We start from the raw sequence: 15,613 nt of genomic DNA on the forward strand, positions 1-15,613 counted from the left end.
TCTTGATCATTTGTGAGGTGGAAGATACATGGTATGATTTTTCTCTTGTGACGCTGGGCAGTGGCAAAAAGCCCTGGTTCCCAGTTGACTATAGAGCCACAAGGGTCAACCAACTACAGACTTAAGCAATGACATTTGGTAAGCTAGATATACTAAATGAGTTTTTAACATATATTTTCATTCTAGGTTGAGGTAAAGGAAACATAATCCCATCAGACATCAAAGAGCATCTACCATTTTTTTTTTGAGGTGTTAAGTTCTAGATCACGTGGTTTGACTCATTTTAGCCTTGTCTTCTTACCTACCAAAAGAAGGCCAGTTGAGACAGTCTCATAGCGGTTCAGGGGCAAGAAGGCATGCTTAGGAAAGGACATTCAGGAAGAACCTGGAGCCCCTGTCCTAGAACGCCACACCTCTGTGCCCTAACTTTAGCTATCTATGTACATAATGCAGGATATAATTCAATTTGAAAAAAAAAATAGCTAACATTAGAACAGTAGTTCCTGCAACATGAAATCATTGACTTTATAAATGACACGAGAATGTTCAAGAGTGGGAAATTATGCACGGCCGGGACTCTATTTTGGAAATGATGAAGCCTACCAGTTTAAGGTATCCTGGAATATTCCCATAAATACCCCTTGCCTTTACTGCCCACTACATGTTCTCTATGTCACTCAGTTTCTTTCAACAACTTTCTTTTATAACCACTGTATTTATTCCTTGTGTTTTGGTTTTTGCATGTATCCCAGCTGTGGGGAAAAGATGAAAGGGTATTTACAAGAAGATATTTATGAGTTAAATTTCACCATAGTCTATGTCTCCTTCTATAAGCTCTCTTTAAAGCATGTCCTGATGTTATGGTTTGAGTATGAAGTGTTCCCCACAGACTCAAGAGTTGAGCGGTTGCTCCCCACCTGGTGGCGCTCTCTGAGAGGTGGTGGAGACCAGGTGCTATAGAGTTGCTGGAAGAAACAGTCAGGGAAGGACTGACTCTGAAGTTGGTATTTGGTGGCCAGTCCTCTCCTTTTGCTGTCTGCTCTGCCCTGAGCTGGGCAGGCTCCTCCTCCACACATTCCCAGTACCATGATGCTCTGCTTTGTCCAACCAGAACCAACAAAGCCATGAGCTATGGTCTCTGAAATCCTGAACCAAGACGAATCCTTTATCTTCTTCTGTTTGTTTCTGTCAGGTATTCTGTCTCCTAAGGAAATAATTCTGAGAGACTGCCTTGTAGTACAAGTAACAAAATAGGGTAATCTACATAACTGCTGTCTTTTAATTTTTTTTTTCTTAAGTGGTTTGAAAAGTTAGTCAACAGATTAAGGCTCTGACAAATACGGTCTCTCCAAACAAATAAAACATTCTATATGTCTATACAGATGTGGAATACAATAACATGGTCCCTACTGTATTATCCAATGATATCATCTTACCAGGTTAGATTTAAGACCATGTTATAAACCCTGCATAGGGAAGCTTAGGCTTTGCTTTCTTGATGCAGCACTAGATTAGACCTTACTACTGATAGCTCTCTACTGTCACAGCAAACACTGAGTAATGTTCAGAGTACTAGGAATTTTCCTATCTCTCCGGTTCTAAAATCCAGAAGCCCTTAGATTTCTTCATTAAAATACCAGCTTAGGCCTACAAATATACTAGAAATATATATATCAGCTCTGACAGAACGTTAAACATAGTCCATTTTTACATACTTAAAGAGAGGTAAATATTTTAAGTGTAATTGTGTTTTTATCATTTCTCTGCCTACACATGATTTTCCTACATGCTAATGACAGAAAATAATACTTTAAATATGAATTTTTCTACAGGCCTTTGTTGATGACCTAAGTTGATAAAGAAATATATGGGGAACCCAGGAGGGGTCACTGGGGTGGAAGAATGGATGGATCTGACATAAAGGATTTAAAAAGGCACATGTTATTCCTCTAAAAGTTTTCCTTACATCTGGTTTAGATACTGCAATGCCTCATAAGCTTACTTGTGAAAAGTGGATACAGCTGACAGAAGTTTGGAGGCCTCAGTTCTGGTTATATTGTAAGCATCGGGTATCAAGGGTATTAAACTGAAAGCATGAAGTCCAGTACTAGAGCTCAGGCAAGCTCAAAGTCCATGCAAGGAATTTGAAGCTAAGTAGGTCATAAATTTACCACTCCTTTTTCTAATTATTAAGCCTTTACCAGGCTACTTCTTTAATAATTTTAATTGTTGACTTGGTTTGAAGCATATTTTGTTTACAAAAAAAAGCAAAGTGCAACTTCCATCTTCAGAATCATTCATCTCTTGAGATCTTTTAGTTTCCTACCACAGAGCAATGAACACCTAGAACTCAGAGCTAAAATTTGATCACCAGCTCATGATCCTCCTCCACTGGAAAAAGTATAGCCTTGCAGTTTTATGGCAGACAGCCCTACCTACTGGAAAATGTACAGAGCCTTCATTAATCATAGGAAATAATACTTAATCCAGATTAAAATAAATGGTCAACAATACATGCAACAGTATTGCCCTTTATCCTGAACCATCACCGAGAAAGATCAGAAATGGTCACTAAGTTAAGAACTACAGAAGCTTAGTTTTAGAGGGTTTGGGCTGTTTCAGAGAATACCTGTGTAATCAAAGATAAGTTACTCAATTGAGCTTTCACTACTTGTCTCTAAAACTCATTTGTGGAGGAAGGACTTAAAGTAGCTGGTCTGCAATTATTTTTCTGAGTTTCAAGACTTAACATCTCTGAGGACATCTATCTGTATCAAATTCCAATTTTAAGATAGTACATACAACATTTGCCTCTATGTAAGTGGATAGAAGGCATTATCAGTAGTAACAGGACTAGCACTAAAATCACATTTTAAGAATCCAGGTACAAAGCAGACGTGGTGGCGCACACCATCAATCCCAGCAATACTCAGAGGTGGGAGGATCGCTGAGAGTTTGAGGCCACACTGAGACTACACAGTGAGTTCCAGATAAGCCTGGGCTAGAAAAACAAAACAAAACAAACAAACAAAAAGAGTGCATTTTCTTTGGCAAACACATGCCAGGCTCTCCTCTGACCTCTTCTGCTCCTTCTGCCGTATAAACTCAAGGTGCAAAGCACTGTCACCATTTTCTCTTTCAGCAAGCTTGCCTTTGCTCCTGAAAGTTCTTCTTGACCCCTCTTGATTCCGAATTTTTAAATTAAATTGCTCCACTACATGACTGGAAAGTGTCTTTTAAATTAATTAGGATAATAGAATAGGCCTCAATGGCCAAAAGCATTATATTAATGTATTACACCTCTAATCACTTCTAGATCAAGACTCTTAATATATCCTAAAGTGTAAAGGAACACAAGTATTGTGGGCAGATGAACATGAATTCCACCATGCACTGTATTACTGTCTCCTCCTTCCAAGGCAGTTTCAGACACAGAGGTAGAAAGTCCACTTGAGCTTGCAACAGGTGGGACTACAAACCATACTTCTACTTTGCATTCTTGTCATTTATAGAAATAATGTAATTAATTGAGGCATCCATCTCCTTACCCTCTGAGGGGGTTGATATTTTATTAAATAATATTTATTCTATCTGATTATGAAGGCAATAAAATCTGAAACTACTCATACTCAACACAGAAATCACCCATTATATCACCTCATATTTCTGTATCAGGTCTTATTTTTCATGAATCATGTATACTTTTGCTGGCAGCCATAACTCCTTTTTTAATTTTTCACTAACTTACAACTTTTCTCCCTCCAACCTCTCCTTTTCCCTCCCTTCCTTTCTCAAATCACCATATTGATTGTGGGTAAATTCCTGACAGTAAAATTACTTGATCAAAGTAGGTAACCATTTTCTGTTTGTAGGCTTAAAAATAAACAAAATAAAACAAAACCACCTAAGCTATCAAAAGAATAAAATACAATCACAAAACGCCAATAAAATATACATCTAAAACCTCTGCCTCAAATCTAGGTGTGGTGGCACACACCTGAAGTCCTAGCACTGAGGTGGCTGAGACAGAAAAGACTCCAGTGAGCTGAAGGCCAGCTTGCTCCACAAAGGAAGAACCAGGCAGCCAGGGCTGCATAGCCAGACTATCCTAAACATCCAAATAAACAAATATAAGCTGAAACAGTTGTTCCACTGGCATTCTGAACCTTCAAGATAATACATATAAACACAAAAGGACAACTAGCCATGGGTCTATGAAAATGAGATGGCAAATGGCAGACTCTGTACCAAACTCTCCAAGTAAAGCACTCAGCTCATACTCACTCTTCTGATGTGGTCAGTTGGCTATAGAACAAGAAGTGAAAACAAGCATGTGGGATTTGGGGAAAGCCAACTAATAAGCAGAGAAACCAGCAAAACCACCTGTGTAGGTCCTGCTGCCACACTGGGGGGGGGGGGGGGGAGGCAGCAGGAGACACATCTGTGCACTGGACTCTCCAGCACAGCACATGATCTAGCCATAATTGCTGTGTTCTGCCCACCAGACCCTCTTCTTCAATATCTACTTTGTGTCTCTGTCTTCTGACCCAAGGGTTTATTTTTTTTCTCACCTTTTGAATAAAAAAATTCTGCACTACTAGAATATTTTGCATTATTTTAATCCTAAATATTCTGCAGTTGAAATTACATTCCTGTAATTATAATTATAACTAATAGACCTTCCATTTCCCATGTCATAATTAATGTCAGGTTTTATTAGAGCACAATCAGGCTGTCTTTCCCCTATCAAGCCATCTTTTATTGTCACAACATTTATGGTACAATGAATTAAGTAATAAAGAGTCCTAGAAGCCTTCTAAAAGGATAACCTTTGGATGACAGATTCTGTGTTCATCCTTTTAGAAAATACTTTCTTGTGTTTTGTGAAACTACATATAAAATATTTCCTAAATTAACGTTGGTCCGAAACCAATAGTAAAATAAGAACACGGGGGTTCACAGATAAATGCATTAGATTTTCTTAAGGGCTGATTATAGTATGTTCTCAGCAAGGATGAGAGAGCAGATGACAACAAACAAAATATTCAGAGCCACACTTATGAGCTCCAGTATATGACACAGACAGACAGTAAACAAACATCATAGCAGAGATGTGGTGGCTAGGAAATTTCATTTTAATGCCAGCAGATTAATGTTTATAGGCCCTGGTTACACTCTTACTGTACATTTTCTAAATCATGCCCAAAAGTTCCATGGTTACCATTTAACTGTCAAAAATAAAAATAAAAATAAACTAAGAAAGTTGGCATTTGAATTCAAAACTAGTGTACAATTTTTCCAATTTAAAATATAAAGGGAAAGACAATGTAACATAACATAAAATTAATAACTTCTCAAATATTAAATACTATTTTACCTGCCAGTTGTAAGAGGTATGGTACACACAAAAGCAATGCCCTATATACTTATAAAATACAATGTTGGACCATGATCCTGATACCATGAGTGACTGACATGGTGCTTCTGAAGTGTACACAGTGACTGACTCTAAATCCACCAGATGAACGGCCCACAGATAGACTTACAGACTCAGCTTCTAAAGTTATGTCTTTATTAGAATCCGTATATCTCCTTCCTGTTTCGTTCATATCTGCTCATTAAAAGCCACCCATGCTCAAAACCATGCCATATATAAATACATATATAATATAAACATGATAAAACACATGGGGGACAAATCACAGAATCACAACAAGCTCTGATGTCACCCTTTTTGTCATTATGCGCATAATGCACACACAGAAAAAACATTCAAATGCTATGCTGCATAAAAGGCTTGGAATGATTACTTAAGCTAATATATGCAATTTTAATGTATAGCTTCTTGAAATAAGTTATGAATTTTTTTTTTTTATTTGTTTGCGAGTGACAGACACAGAGAGAAAGACAGATGGAGGGAGAGAGAGAGAATGGGCGCGCCAGGGCTTCCAGCCTCTGCTAACGAACTCCAGACGCGTGCGCCCCCTTGTGCATCTGGCTAACGTGGGACCTGGGGAACCTAGCCTCGAACCGGGGTCCTTAGGCTTCACAGGCAAGCGCTTAACCGCTATGCCATCTCTCCAGCCCTAAGTTATGAATTTAAAAACACAACAGACAAAATATAATTTGTGAAATAGGAATAACAGTAGTTAACAGGTGTGGTGGTTTGATTCAGGTGCTCCCCATAAACTTGGGTGTTCTGAATGCCAGGTCCCCAGTTAATGGCAATTTCGGAATTAAACCCTCCTTGAGGCAGTATATTGTTGGGGGAGTGCTTATGGGTGCTACAGCCAGTGTTTGGCATACTCTACTGTTGCTGTTGTCTACCTGATGTTGGCCAGGAAGTGATGTCCACCCTCTGCTCATGCTATCATTTCCCCTGCCATTATGGAGCTTCTCCTCAAGTCTGTAAGCCAAAATAAACCTTTTTTCCCCACAAGCTGCTCTTGGTCGGGTGTTTTCTGCCAGCAAATCAACCTGGCTGCAACAATAGGACTAGAAATTCAGAAATGTCTTGTTTCTGTAGTAAAGTCCATTGAACTGAAGTGTTTTTAATTATGGCCACCCATGAGCAGATATAAAAAGTTCTAAACAGAAACTAGTAGGACAAATTTTCAAGATAGTCCCCAAATTACAGAAGAATTTAAATAAATGCCCACATATCAAGGGTTTAGTTCTGTTTCTTAATTAAAATTCAGCAACAAAACTGATAAATATATTTTTCCTTCATCTCTGAAAACATACCATGACAATAGCTCAGAAGTCTAAGCTAACTATATCATTCAAAGAAACTTCTTAAAGTTAACCCCAGAATAGGATGGGACAACTGTGCCTTCAGATTTGGGACCATCCAACTTTCTGTTTTTCTTTCTTCCCTTCACCCTAACATTGTGCCACACCAAGGGAAGATTCACATGCAAGCTTCAGGGCCTCTCCTAGATCTTCTGTCCTCTCTCAAACAGCTGCCCCCGTACAACACACTGAACTTAGGGGAACCCAGGAACTTGGGCTTGGTCCTTGGAAAACAGGCTTGGAACACACGTGTTGAGGCCCTAGAAGTAGACTACGCAGGGCCAGCTGGTAGGGAATTCACAGATTTTTGGGACGTTGTCAAGCCTTCCAAAAGTTAAAGCAAGCCTCAGAGTGGCCAATGTTGTCCTTATTTCTTTACTTTCTTTCCCAGTGAGGAAGGGAACAACAATAAGATGGCCAGACAGACACCCAGTAGGACAGTTCAGAATAAAGTAGGTGATTTTATGGACATTGGACCTCAAAACTTAGAAACACTTTTCTCTCTACTGCCCTCAAGTAGAACTGACATGAAGCCTTAGGTAGTATCAGGGGCACAATAGTTCTTTCATAAAGAATAACCACACATTTGCATTGAGACAAAAGGAAATTGCACTGTTCTCAAATATCTCCACACCTAAAGCCTTCTAATGGCCTGGTTACAATAATGTGAATAATATTTTGCAGACATGTGGTACCTTTCTTATACATCTTTTTAAAATACCTGAGATGTGTAAAAAGCATATGTCCTGACTTGTCAGATTATAACAGGAAAAACTCAAGAGAGATGAGGTAAGTAATTCTCCAAAATTAAATGTTGGCAAAACTGGTGGTAACATTTGCAAGAGATTTTTCAGCCTTTCTTACTTTCAGGAAGGGCCCTTTCCCTGATAGATGACACTATATAGCAGATTCTTGCCCTCTGAAATGGAGCTAAACTATGACAGAACCTTTTATCTATATCCTGTTCAAATACATAAAAATTCTTACTGTTGGACCCTTGGAATCTTTGGCACCAATAATTTTTTTAAGTTATGGTAAATGCCCACCATGTATGTATGTATGCGCGCGCGCATGTGTGTGTGTGTGTGTGTGTGTGTGTGTGTGTGTGTGTGTGTGTATGGCTAGAGAGAAAGCTTAGCATTTAAGGCACTTGCCTGCAAAGCCAAAGGACCCAGATTCAATTCCTCAGGACCTGTGCATCTGGAAACTGTTTGCAGTGGCTAGAGGCCCTGTTATGGCCATTCTCTCTGTGTCTGCCTCTTTCTCGAATAAATGAACAAAAATAAAATGTTTACAAATTTTTAAAATATATTACTTTATATAAAAATTGTTTTTAGTTAGGATTGCCATAGCAAAATAGGGGAAGGAAAAAGAAAGTTATATCAAGAAAAAATTTATTATTCACTCTTCTAGCCTTAGATTATGCCTCACTTTATTAATTGTATTTTGTTTGAGCTGGTTTCATTTCCAGGCACTATTTTGACCATTGATTTGTGACAAGATTGTCTGATATGCCATAAGGAAGTTTCAAACACAGCATTAAAATCAGCAAGATCTCCCTCAACAAAGTGGTGAGGAGCCACCCAGTCTGACAACAATAACCAAATCAATAAAGGAGGTGAAAAGCTGATTTACATGTAATCCCATCAAAGCATGAGCCTACCTGAATCATATGCAAAATCTCTGGGTTCCTGTTTGATCATCAAAGGAGGGGGGAAGCTCTGGCTGGCTGCACCACCAACCATGGTGTTATGTTCATATACTGGGTCATGATACTCCTGCTTAAAGCCGTGTGGTGGGAAAGGGATGTTTGGCTCAGACATCTGGCGTTGGTACATAGGACGTCCTTCCCTTGGCATTGTCGGCAGAGGAGGAAAGGAATTACAGGGTTCAGAAAGCTGGCGACGAAATCTGGGGGAAAAAAGAGTATGTTTCAGATAATGTGCTAGCACAAAATACAAAACAATCTTTAAAATAATAATGTAATGTACCTGCTAGTGAATGAGCAAAACACCAAGTGTCCCCAGGTGTACACATGTAATGAACCCTAAGATGTCTTTCTTAGAACATTAGCAATATGACTTTTTCAATCACATGATCACTTCTAATCCAGCCATTGCAAATATTTCAATATATTACACAATTAAAGGTATACTGTGAGTAGTGGTAGGAGAATAATAATTTAGTCCAAATAAATACGAGCCTTAACAACTAAAGAGACCAATTTTAAGCTAATTGGATCACTTATATAACCTCTAAAAGAAAAGTCTCAAATGATTATACATAAGAAAAAGTAGAAAGAGTAGAATTCTATCTGAAACTGAATCTTTACTCTTTGAATTCTGCCATTAAACCGCTCTGCAAGCAAACAAGCACGACCAAACAGCAACCTACTCCACAGTTTCCTCCCATAACCACCAGTTACACAAGAAGCACGAGCATGCTGACGCTTCTAGAATCAGGAGGCCACTTGATTCTCCAGCAGTCTACTACTTTACATTGTGTCCTCGTAACACATAAACCAATAAGTTTTAGTGTTATGGAGCCTTAAATCTAAGCCAAGTTTCCTTCCTTCCTTCCTTCCTTCCTTCCTTCCTTCCTTCCTTCCTTCCTTCCTTCCTTCCTTCCTTCCTTCCTTCCTTTCTCTCTCTCTCTCTCTCTCTCTCTCTCTCTCTCTCTCTTGCTCTCTCGCTCTTTCTTTCTTTTTTTTTTTTTTTTTTACCACCTCTTTCCTGTCAAACAGCAACACAAGGCACATTGGCTTCTAAGAGCTCCAAATTGTTGGGTTGACAAAAATAAGCATGAATATACAGGTGACCACCAAAGAGGAAGATAATGCATACATCATATGCACTGCACAGATTGGTGCAAGTCAGGTTGTGAGGTCAGGAGGAAGTTCGGGGGCCTTGGCAGAAACCTGAGCATGAGCCCTCTGCTCCTTGGATATTGGTTACATGGTGGAAAGATTGGCCAATTAAGCCATCATTCCATTTTTCTGTGCTTCGCATCCATAATATCATTAACCTGCCAGAGATGTGGAATAATCAAACGATTTAAAAGTGCTCTAAAAATGCCCCCACGAGTGCTTAATAATAACCAATAAAGCATAAGCAAATATTAGCCTATTAACCACCCCACTTTAAAAGCATTCCTGAGACTTTCATTTAGAAATTTAGTATTTAATTTTGGTAATGTTAAGTGAAAACAAGGTAAAATGGCCAAGCAGTTGCTGTAGCATTTCTAAGAACACTCCATCCTGTACGTTCACTCACTGGCTGCCATGGAAAGCACTAAAATTCCACCTACACCTGCAGAAAATAAACTTAGAAACCCGGATATTGAAAACAGTTAGGCTGACTGGCACTGCATTCATTTCCCTCCTCTTGCTTATTTCATTAGCCAAAAAAAGAAACAGAAATTATCATTAAGAACTGTCAAGGAGTGAATCAGAAAATTGTAACTTGAAGATAAAATAAGAAACCGGCTCACTTTGTGAAGCCTTAAAAGGAAGTTAAGAATGCTTGCACTGAAAGCTTTGTAAGGGATCAGACTCTTGGTTTTTACAAGTCAACTCATTTCACTCATACTTGCCGGGACAGCATACTTACTACTAGACACATGCTGCTGGAGAGCCACTGTCCGATGGTGAAGAGACAGTGTTTAAGGAAGAAGGCTGATGGGTAAGGAGAACATGCTCCTGGGTAATGACAACCCAAGTGTGGGTGGTGGGTCACTGGGGAAAGAGGCTCACCCCTTGCACAGTGGGTTCGAGAAAAATTGCCAGAGGCCTGCCAACGAGGCTGAGGAAAGGAAGCAGTGTGTGGGCCAGCTGGCCATCAAGTGCTCCCCGAGAGAGGTGGGGTGCCTGGGCTGAAAGGAGCTATCTGGGGAAAGGATTTGTTCCCAGAAAAAAAAATAATTGCCATTTATAACCAAGGGACTGCCGTTAGTTGGCCAGGGCCCTCTAAGAAATCCTCATCAGAAACATAAGGCTTCAGAGAGTTTCCTAGGATGGGCCAACTGGTACTGTCCTCAAAACTCAGCTGGGGGGCGCTGGGAAAAGACCCCGAGCTTCCCTCTTGGAGTTCCGGGCCGGCTGTTCTCAGTCTCAAATATTTGACTTCCAGGTGAGAACCTAAACTGGATCTGGCTAAAGCATGCCCAGTTAGGTCATCTAAAAACAGACACACTGCCTATCCAGCAGTCACCTTCCCCCGAGACACATCGAGGGCAGATGGTCCAGTCTACAGTCCGGCACTCGTTTGGGTTGTGAGGGGTTCAGTTAGGAAGAACTGAGAGAAGTCTTCACAATACCACCTGACTTTGTTGTTGTACAATGTGTGCCTGTTTAATTGGCCCACTGGGCAACAAGCACACTTTCATCTTTAGTTAGCAAACTGCTTACACTGATGGACATTCCATCCCACCCTCAGTCGTCCTCCAGGCCAGAGGGAAGACATAATGGGAGGCATCTAGTCATCGAAGTGCAGGAAGACTGAGCAAGGCAAGGAGAGCTAGGAAGGATCGGCTCAGCTTCACACTGGAAAAATAAATGACCTCATCTCATTCGCCTCCACCAAACAGTTACTGCCTCTGAGACTGAGCCCACAAAAGAACTTACCACAGTGCTCCCTTTTACTCATAGACTCAGAAACCTGCCCGTGGCACATCTGTTTCCCTCTGCTGGTCTGAAGACTTCTTTTGGCTATGTTGTTTTTATGATGGTGTCTCAGGGCCAGTTATGGTCCTGGCTCAGGAATAAATGTGCAAGACACGTTGGGGGCGGGGGACACTTGTTAAGTGTAATCTCTACTAAGAATTCAATTATACAGCCTCTCCTTTACACAACAGACTGAATAAAGACAAGGCAACTCCTTGAGGCAACTCAAAACTCCTCATTTCACTACCCTTCCCTACTAGTTATGCTGTTGGTGTTATGCCCTTTTATCTGTACAGCAAAAGACTGTATTGTGGTGTGCTATTTTACGTCTCTTTCCAACTAGCACTGAGACTCCTCTCAAAGATACCCAGTAGTGAGACAAGGCACAGGATGACCTCATCAACTCAGCAGATGCTACAGATAAGGTTTGTGTTTTTCTCCCTTGGAGTCCATTGTCACTCATTCACCAGGAGCCAGCAGTGAGACATAGAACAAAGCAGTAGGGAGAAGATTTGCTGTACACAATCAATCTGTTCTTTAACAAACGTATTAAGGCAGTACCTCCTCTAGTATTTCATTAAAACCTTGAATTTTTGGTATTTGTAGGACTCAAGAGTTTTCTATAACAGTAATCTTACTAGGTCCATGTTGCAGTTCTTGTCTTATTTGTTTCTAAGTGATACTCATTGCACTTCCATCTTTGTAAGTGCTTATTCTCATATCTACAGCCATGAGTCCACTGACATTGAACATCTATCACTTGAACAGGATGCCAAATAGCTTTAATTAAATAAGTTATATTTTGCAAAACTATGTGAGGCTAAATCGTTCAATCTAAGGTAAAGAACTTAATTTCATAAGCCACCTACTAAAATTAGTCTCCTAACTTTATAGAATCAGTACACACATATGCTCACAGAGATGGGATGATCTGATTTAAAGTTTAAGTGAAGTAATTTGATTTAAGCAAAGCAAATGAGAAATGTTCAAATGTCAGTATATAGATTAATTTTCCATTTTAGCAACCAACTTAAAAGTGTATAAAAGGAATGTTTATAAATGACCTTCTGCACAAATTATTTATAAGTATAGATAAGGCAAGCTTTTTCTAAAAATATTTTACACAGACGTGCAAAATAAAATGCTTACATTAAGACAACTATCTGTCTTCAGGATTAGTAACGGTAATTTTCTCCAAGAATTCTAAAGTCAGTTTTGTTTTGTTTCATTTTAAATGGCTCTTGCAGCTTACCTGTGGTCCATGGGGTAACTGCTATCTGGTATGGACTGCGATGGAGGGAGGTGAGCTGGGAAGGCCCGGTCAGGTTTCGGAGTGTGGGCTGAGTTTGGAGATGCATGGTGGAGTGGGGACACCGGAGTACTGGATGGGGTCGGGGGATTGGACGGCCTCATTCCCACATGTGGCTTCTGATCATAGGCACTACCCAGAGAACATAAAGAGAAAGAAAGAGTGAGAGAGAATATGTGTGGCATTTGAGTAACTTTAAAAAAGAAATTGTTAAAAAGGATTAATATTAACTTAATAAGACAGACGTTTGCCTTTACTTGTGGGGGAATTTTGAGGCACTGCTTTTGCCTTTTTAGATGTTTTCATATTAAATCAGTGACGTTCACACTAACTTCTTCATACAAAATAATAAAGATTAATGAAGCCAATTAAAATGTCTCAGATATATTTAAACTTTCTTGGAAATAATGTTATTAGGAATAAAATCCTATTATCCTACTTTGACTTCCACTCACAATTACAAGAGAAATAATTGGGTAAGCTTAATTTTATATTATGAATTTAAGTTGCTTTATGATTTAACTAATTTCTGGAAACCTAAAAAATATCTTACTAACAGTAGATTTTATATAAACTTCTAAACAAAACAGATAGTTCCAGGTTAAATGACTCAATTTCCTTTCAAAATTAAAAAAAACTTAATTTTATACAACTTAAAAAGTTTATTTTCAGATTGACCTATGTCATGATTCACTGTTACTCTACTAACCCAAATTACATCTAAGTCCAAAAGTGCTTTCCAATGTTGACTGAGTAGGTGCAATGTTCACCTAATCTAGTTTTGTTTGTTTGTATTTTGTTTTAATTTTTTTAAAGTAGGATCTCACTACTAGCATAGACTGAGGTAGAACTCACTCTGTAGTCACAGGTTGGCCTCAAACTCACAGTGATGCTCCTATCTCTGCCTCTTGAGTAAAGAGATTAAAGACATGCACCACAATGCCAGGCTAGTCTAGCTTTAAAGCAAAGTCAATTGGAAGAAGTTTATAGTTGGATTTATTTATGTTCTACTCGTATTTTGAATGAAACATACTTCTTTTATAAAGTGGCTCATTTGATTGCTATGAAAAAAGAAACATGTAATTTCTCTCTCAAGATATTATCTTACTCCTTTATGAAATATCATATTAAATTATATTGTTTGTAGAGAAATGGAAGTATGAGAATTTATTATATATGCTGGGAGAGTTATTGGTTGCTACAAAAGCCTCCATAGGCAATTTAGGCAATTCCTGTACTGCTAATTTATAGCCCCGAGGTATACTGTATAAAACTAGTGAGGGCTGGAGAGAAGGCTCAGCAGTTAAAGGCGCTTGCTTGCAAACCCTGACAACCTGCACTAGACTCCTTATTACCCATGTAAAGCCAGATTCACAAAGTTGACAAATGCATCTAGAGATTATTTGCAGTGGCAAGAGGCCCCAGCATGCCCATACCCTCTTTCCCTCTCTCTGTTTGCAAATAAACAATAAAATATTGACAAAAACTGTAGTGATTTCATGTTCACCATTCTGATAAGTGCTGATCAGGAATGACATTTCTACATTCAATGGACTAGAAATATTAAATATGTTAAGTAATGCTTTTGTGGACATGCAATGTAAAATACATATTGATGGATATTGTCTAATCTGAATGCAATAAGTTTTAGTGGCAAGCTTCTACATAGACCTTGCTTGTAAAGGTTTTGCAGTTTCAACTGCACTCCTTCATAATTTAAGTCTCTGGTGAACCTCTTATAAAACATAAGAGACATAAAAGATAAGCTTTCAAGAACAAAAAGTAACGAAATACCCAAGCAATGGTCAGTGGTCCTAAGATAAATATACAAAACTAAGTTTCTTGAGGTGGAGAAATGGCTCAGTAGTTAAGGCACTTACCTGCAAAGCCCAAGGACTGAGTCTGATTCCCCAGTACCCACAAAAAGCCAAATGCACTAAGTGGTATATGCATCTTTTTGTTTGTTTGAAGTGGCAGGAAGTCCTGAAATGCCCATACTTTCTCTGTCTGTCTGTCTGTCTCTCTCTATTTCTCTCTCTCTCTCTCTCTCTCTCTCTCTCTGTGTGTGTGTGTGTGTGTGTGTGTGTGTGTCCCTTTCTCTCAAATAAATAAGGAAAATTAAAAACAAAAACATTTTAACAAACTAAGTTTCCTGAATTTTATGGATACTAGGGTGCAGTTAGCAAAGGTATTTTAAAGAAATAAAGAGAGAGAGAAGGAAGGAAGGAAGGAAGGAAGGAAGGAAGGAAGGAAGGAAGGAAGGAAGGAAGGAAGGAAGGAAGGAAGGAAGGAAGGAAGGGATCCTTTTGGATCACAAAGAATTGATATAACTTTTAACACTGGGCAAATACTTGGAATCATTTTTATAAGTTTACAATCAATTCCTTTTAAGAACTAAGTCTCTACTGTAATCGAAAGTAATACTCAATTAAAACCCGACTTTTGCTTTACACAATTAGAGGCCAATACTAAAAGTAAAAGCATGCAATTTACTATGAAGGGTTTTTAATGAACATATATGTTATCACATTTTCTAACAAATGAACAATGTACTCTGACTGCACCACCTTTTATTATCTTCTTGAGAACAACTGGCTTTTTAATAGATAATAGCCTTGGCCAGGCCTTATAAAATTCCAGTTTTATTGCAGTTGTCCATGAACGCATCTTATAGATCATCTGCAAAGCCTGTCAGATAACTAATGTACTGCTTCAACTTGCCAAGTGTTTCCATGTTTTCCTTCCAAACTAGCTAAAGTACATAATGTATTTATTCTAATGGGAACTTTCAAAAGCTGCCATGCCAAGTAAGGCCCTCTTTTCAAATCCAAGATGCATCACTACAGGAGCAC

The 15,613-nt window shown here is 38.9% G+C and overlaps 1 protein-coding gene across 6 annotated transcripts in view; it reads right to left on the minus strand.

The window, feature by feature from the left end:
- Etv1 (ETS variant transcription factor 1) overlaps positions 1-15,613 on the minus strand; it is a 96,369-nt gene that overhangs the window by 27,592 nt on the left and 53,164 nt on the right. For all 6 annotated transcript variants that reach the window (XM_045135675.1, XM_045135674.1, XM_045135673.1 and 3 more), the window contains 2 exons: positions 12,705-12,893; positions 8,456-8,703 (listed from right to left, as the gene is read on the minus strand). In XM_045135675.1, coding sequence (XP_044991610.1) covers positions 8,456-8,703; positions 12,705-12,893 — 437 coding nt within the window. The remainder of the gene's footprint in view (positions 1-8,455; positions 8,704-12,704; positions 12,894-15,613) is intronic.

The sequence above is a fragment of the Jaculus jaculus genome, chromosome 16, assembly GCF_020740685.1.
Source record: "Jaculus jaculus isolate mJacJac1 chromosome 16, mJacJac1.mat.Y.cur, whole genome shotgun sequence".
In the NCBI taxonomy this organism is placed as follows: domain Eukaryota; kingdom Metazoa; phylum Chordata; class Mammalia; order Rodentia; family Dipodidae; genus Jaculus; species Jaculus jaculus.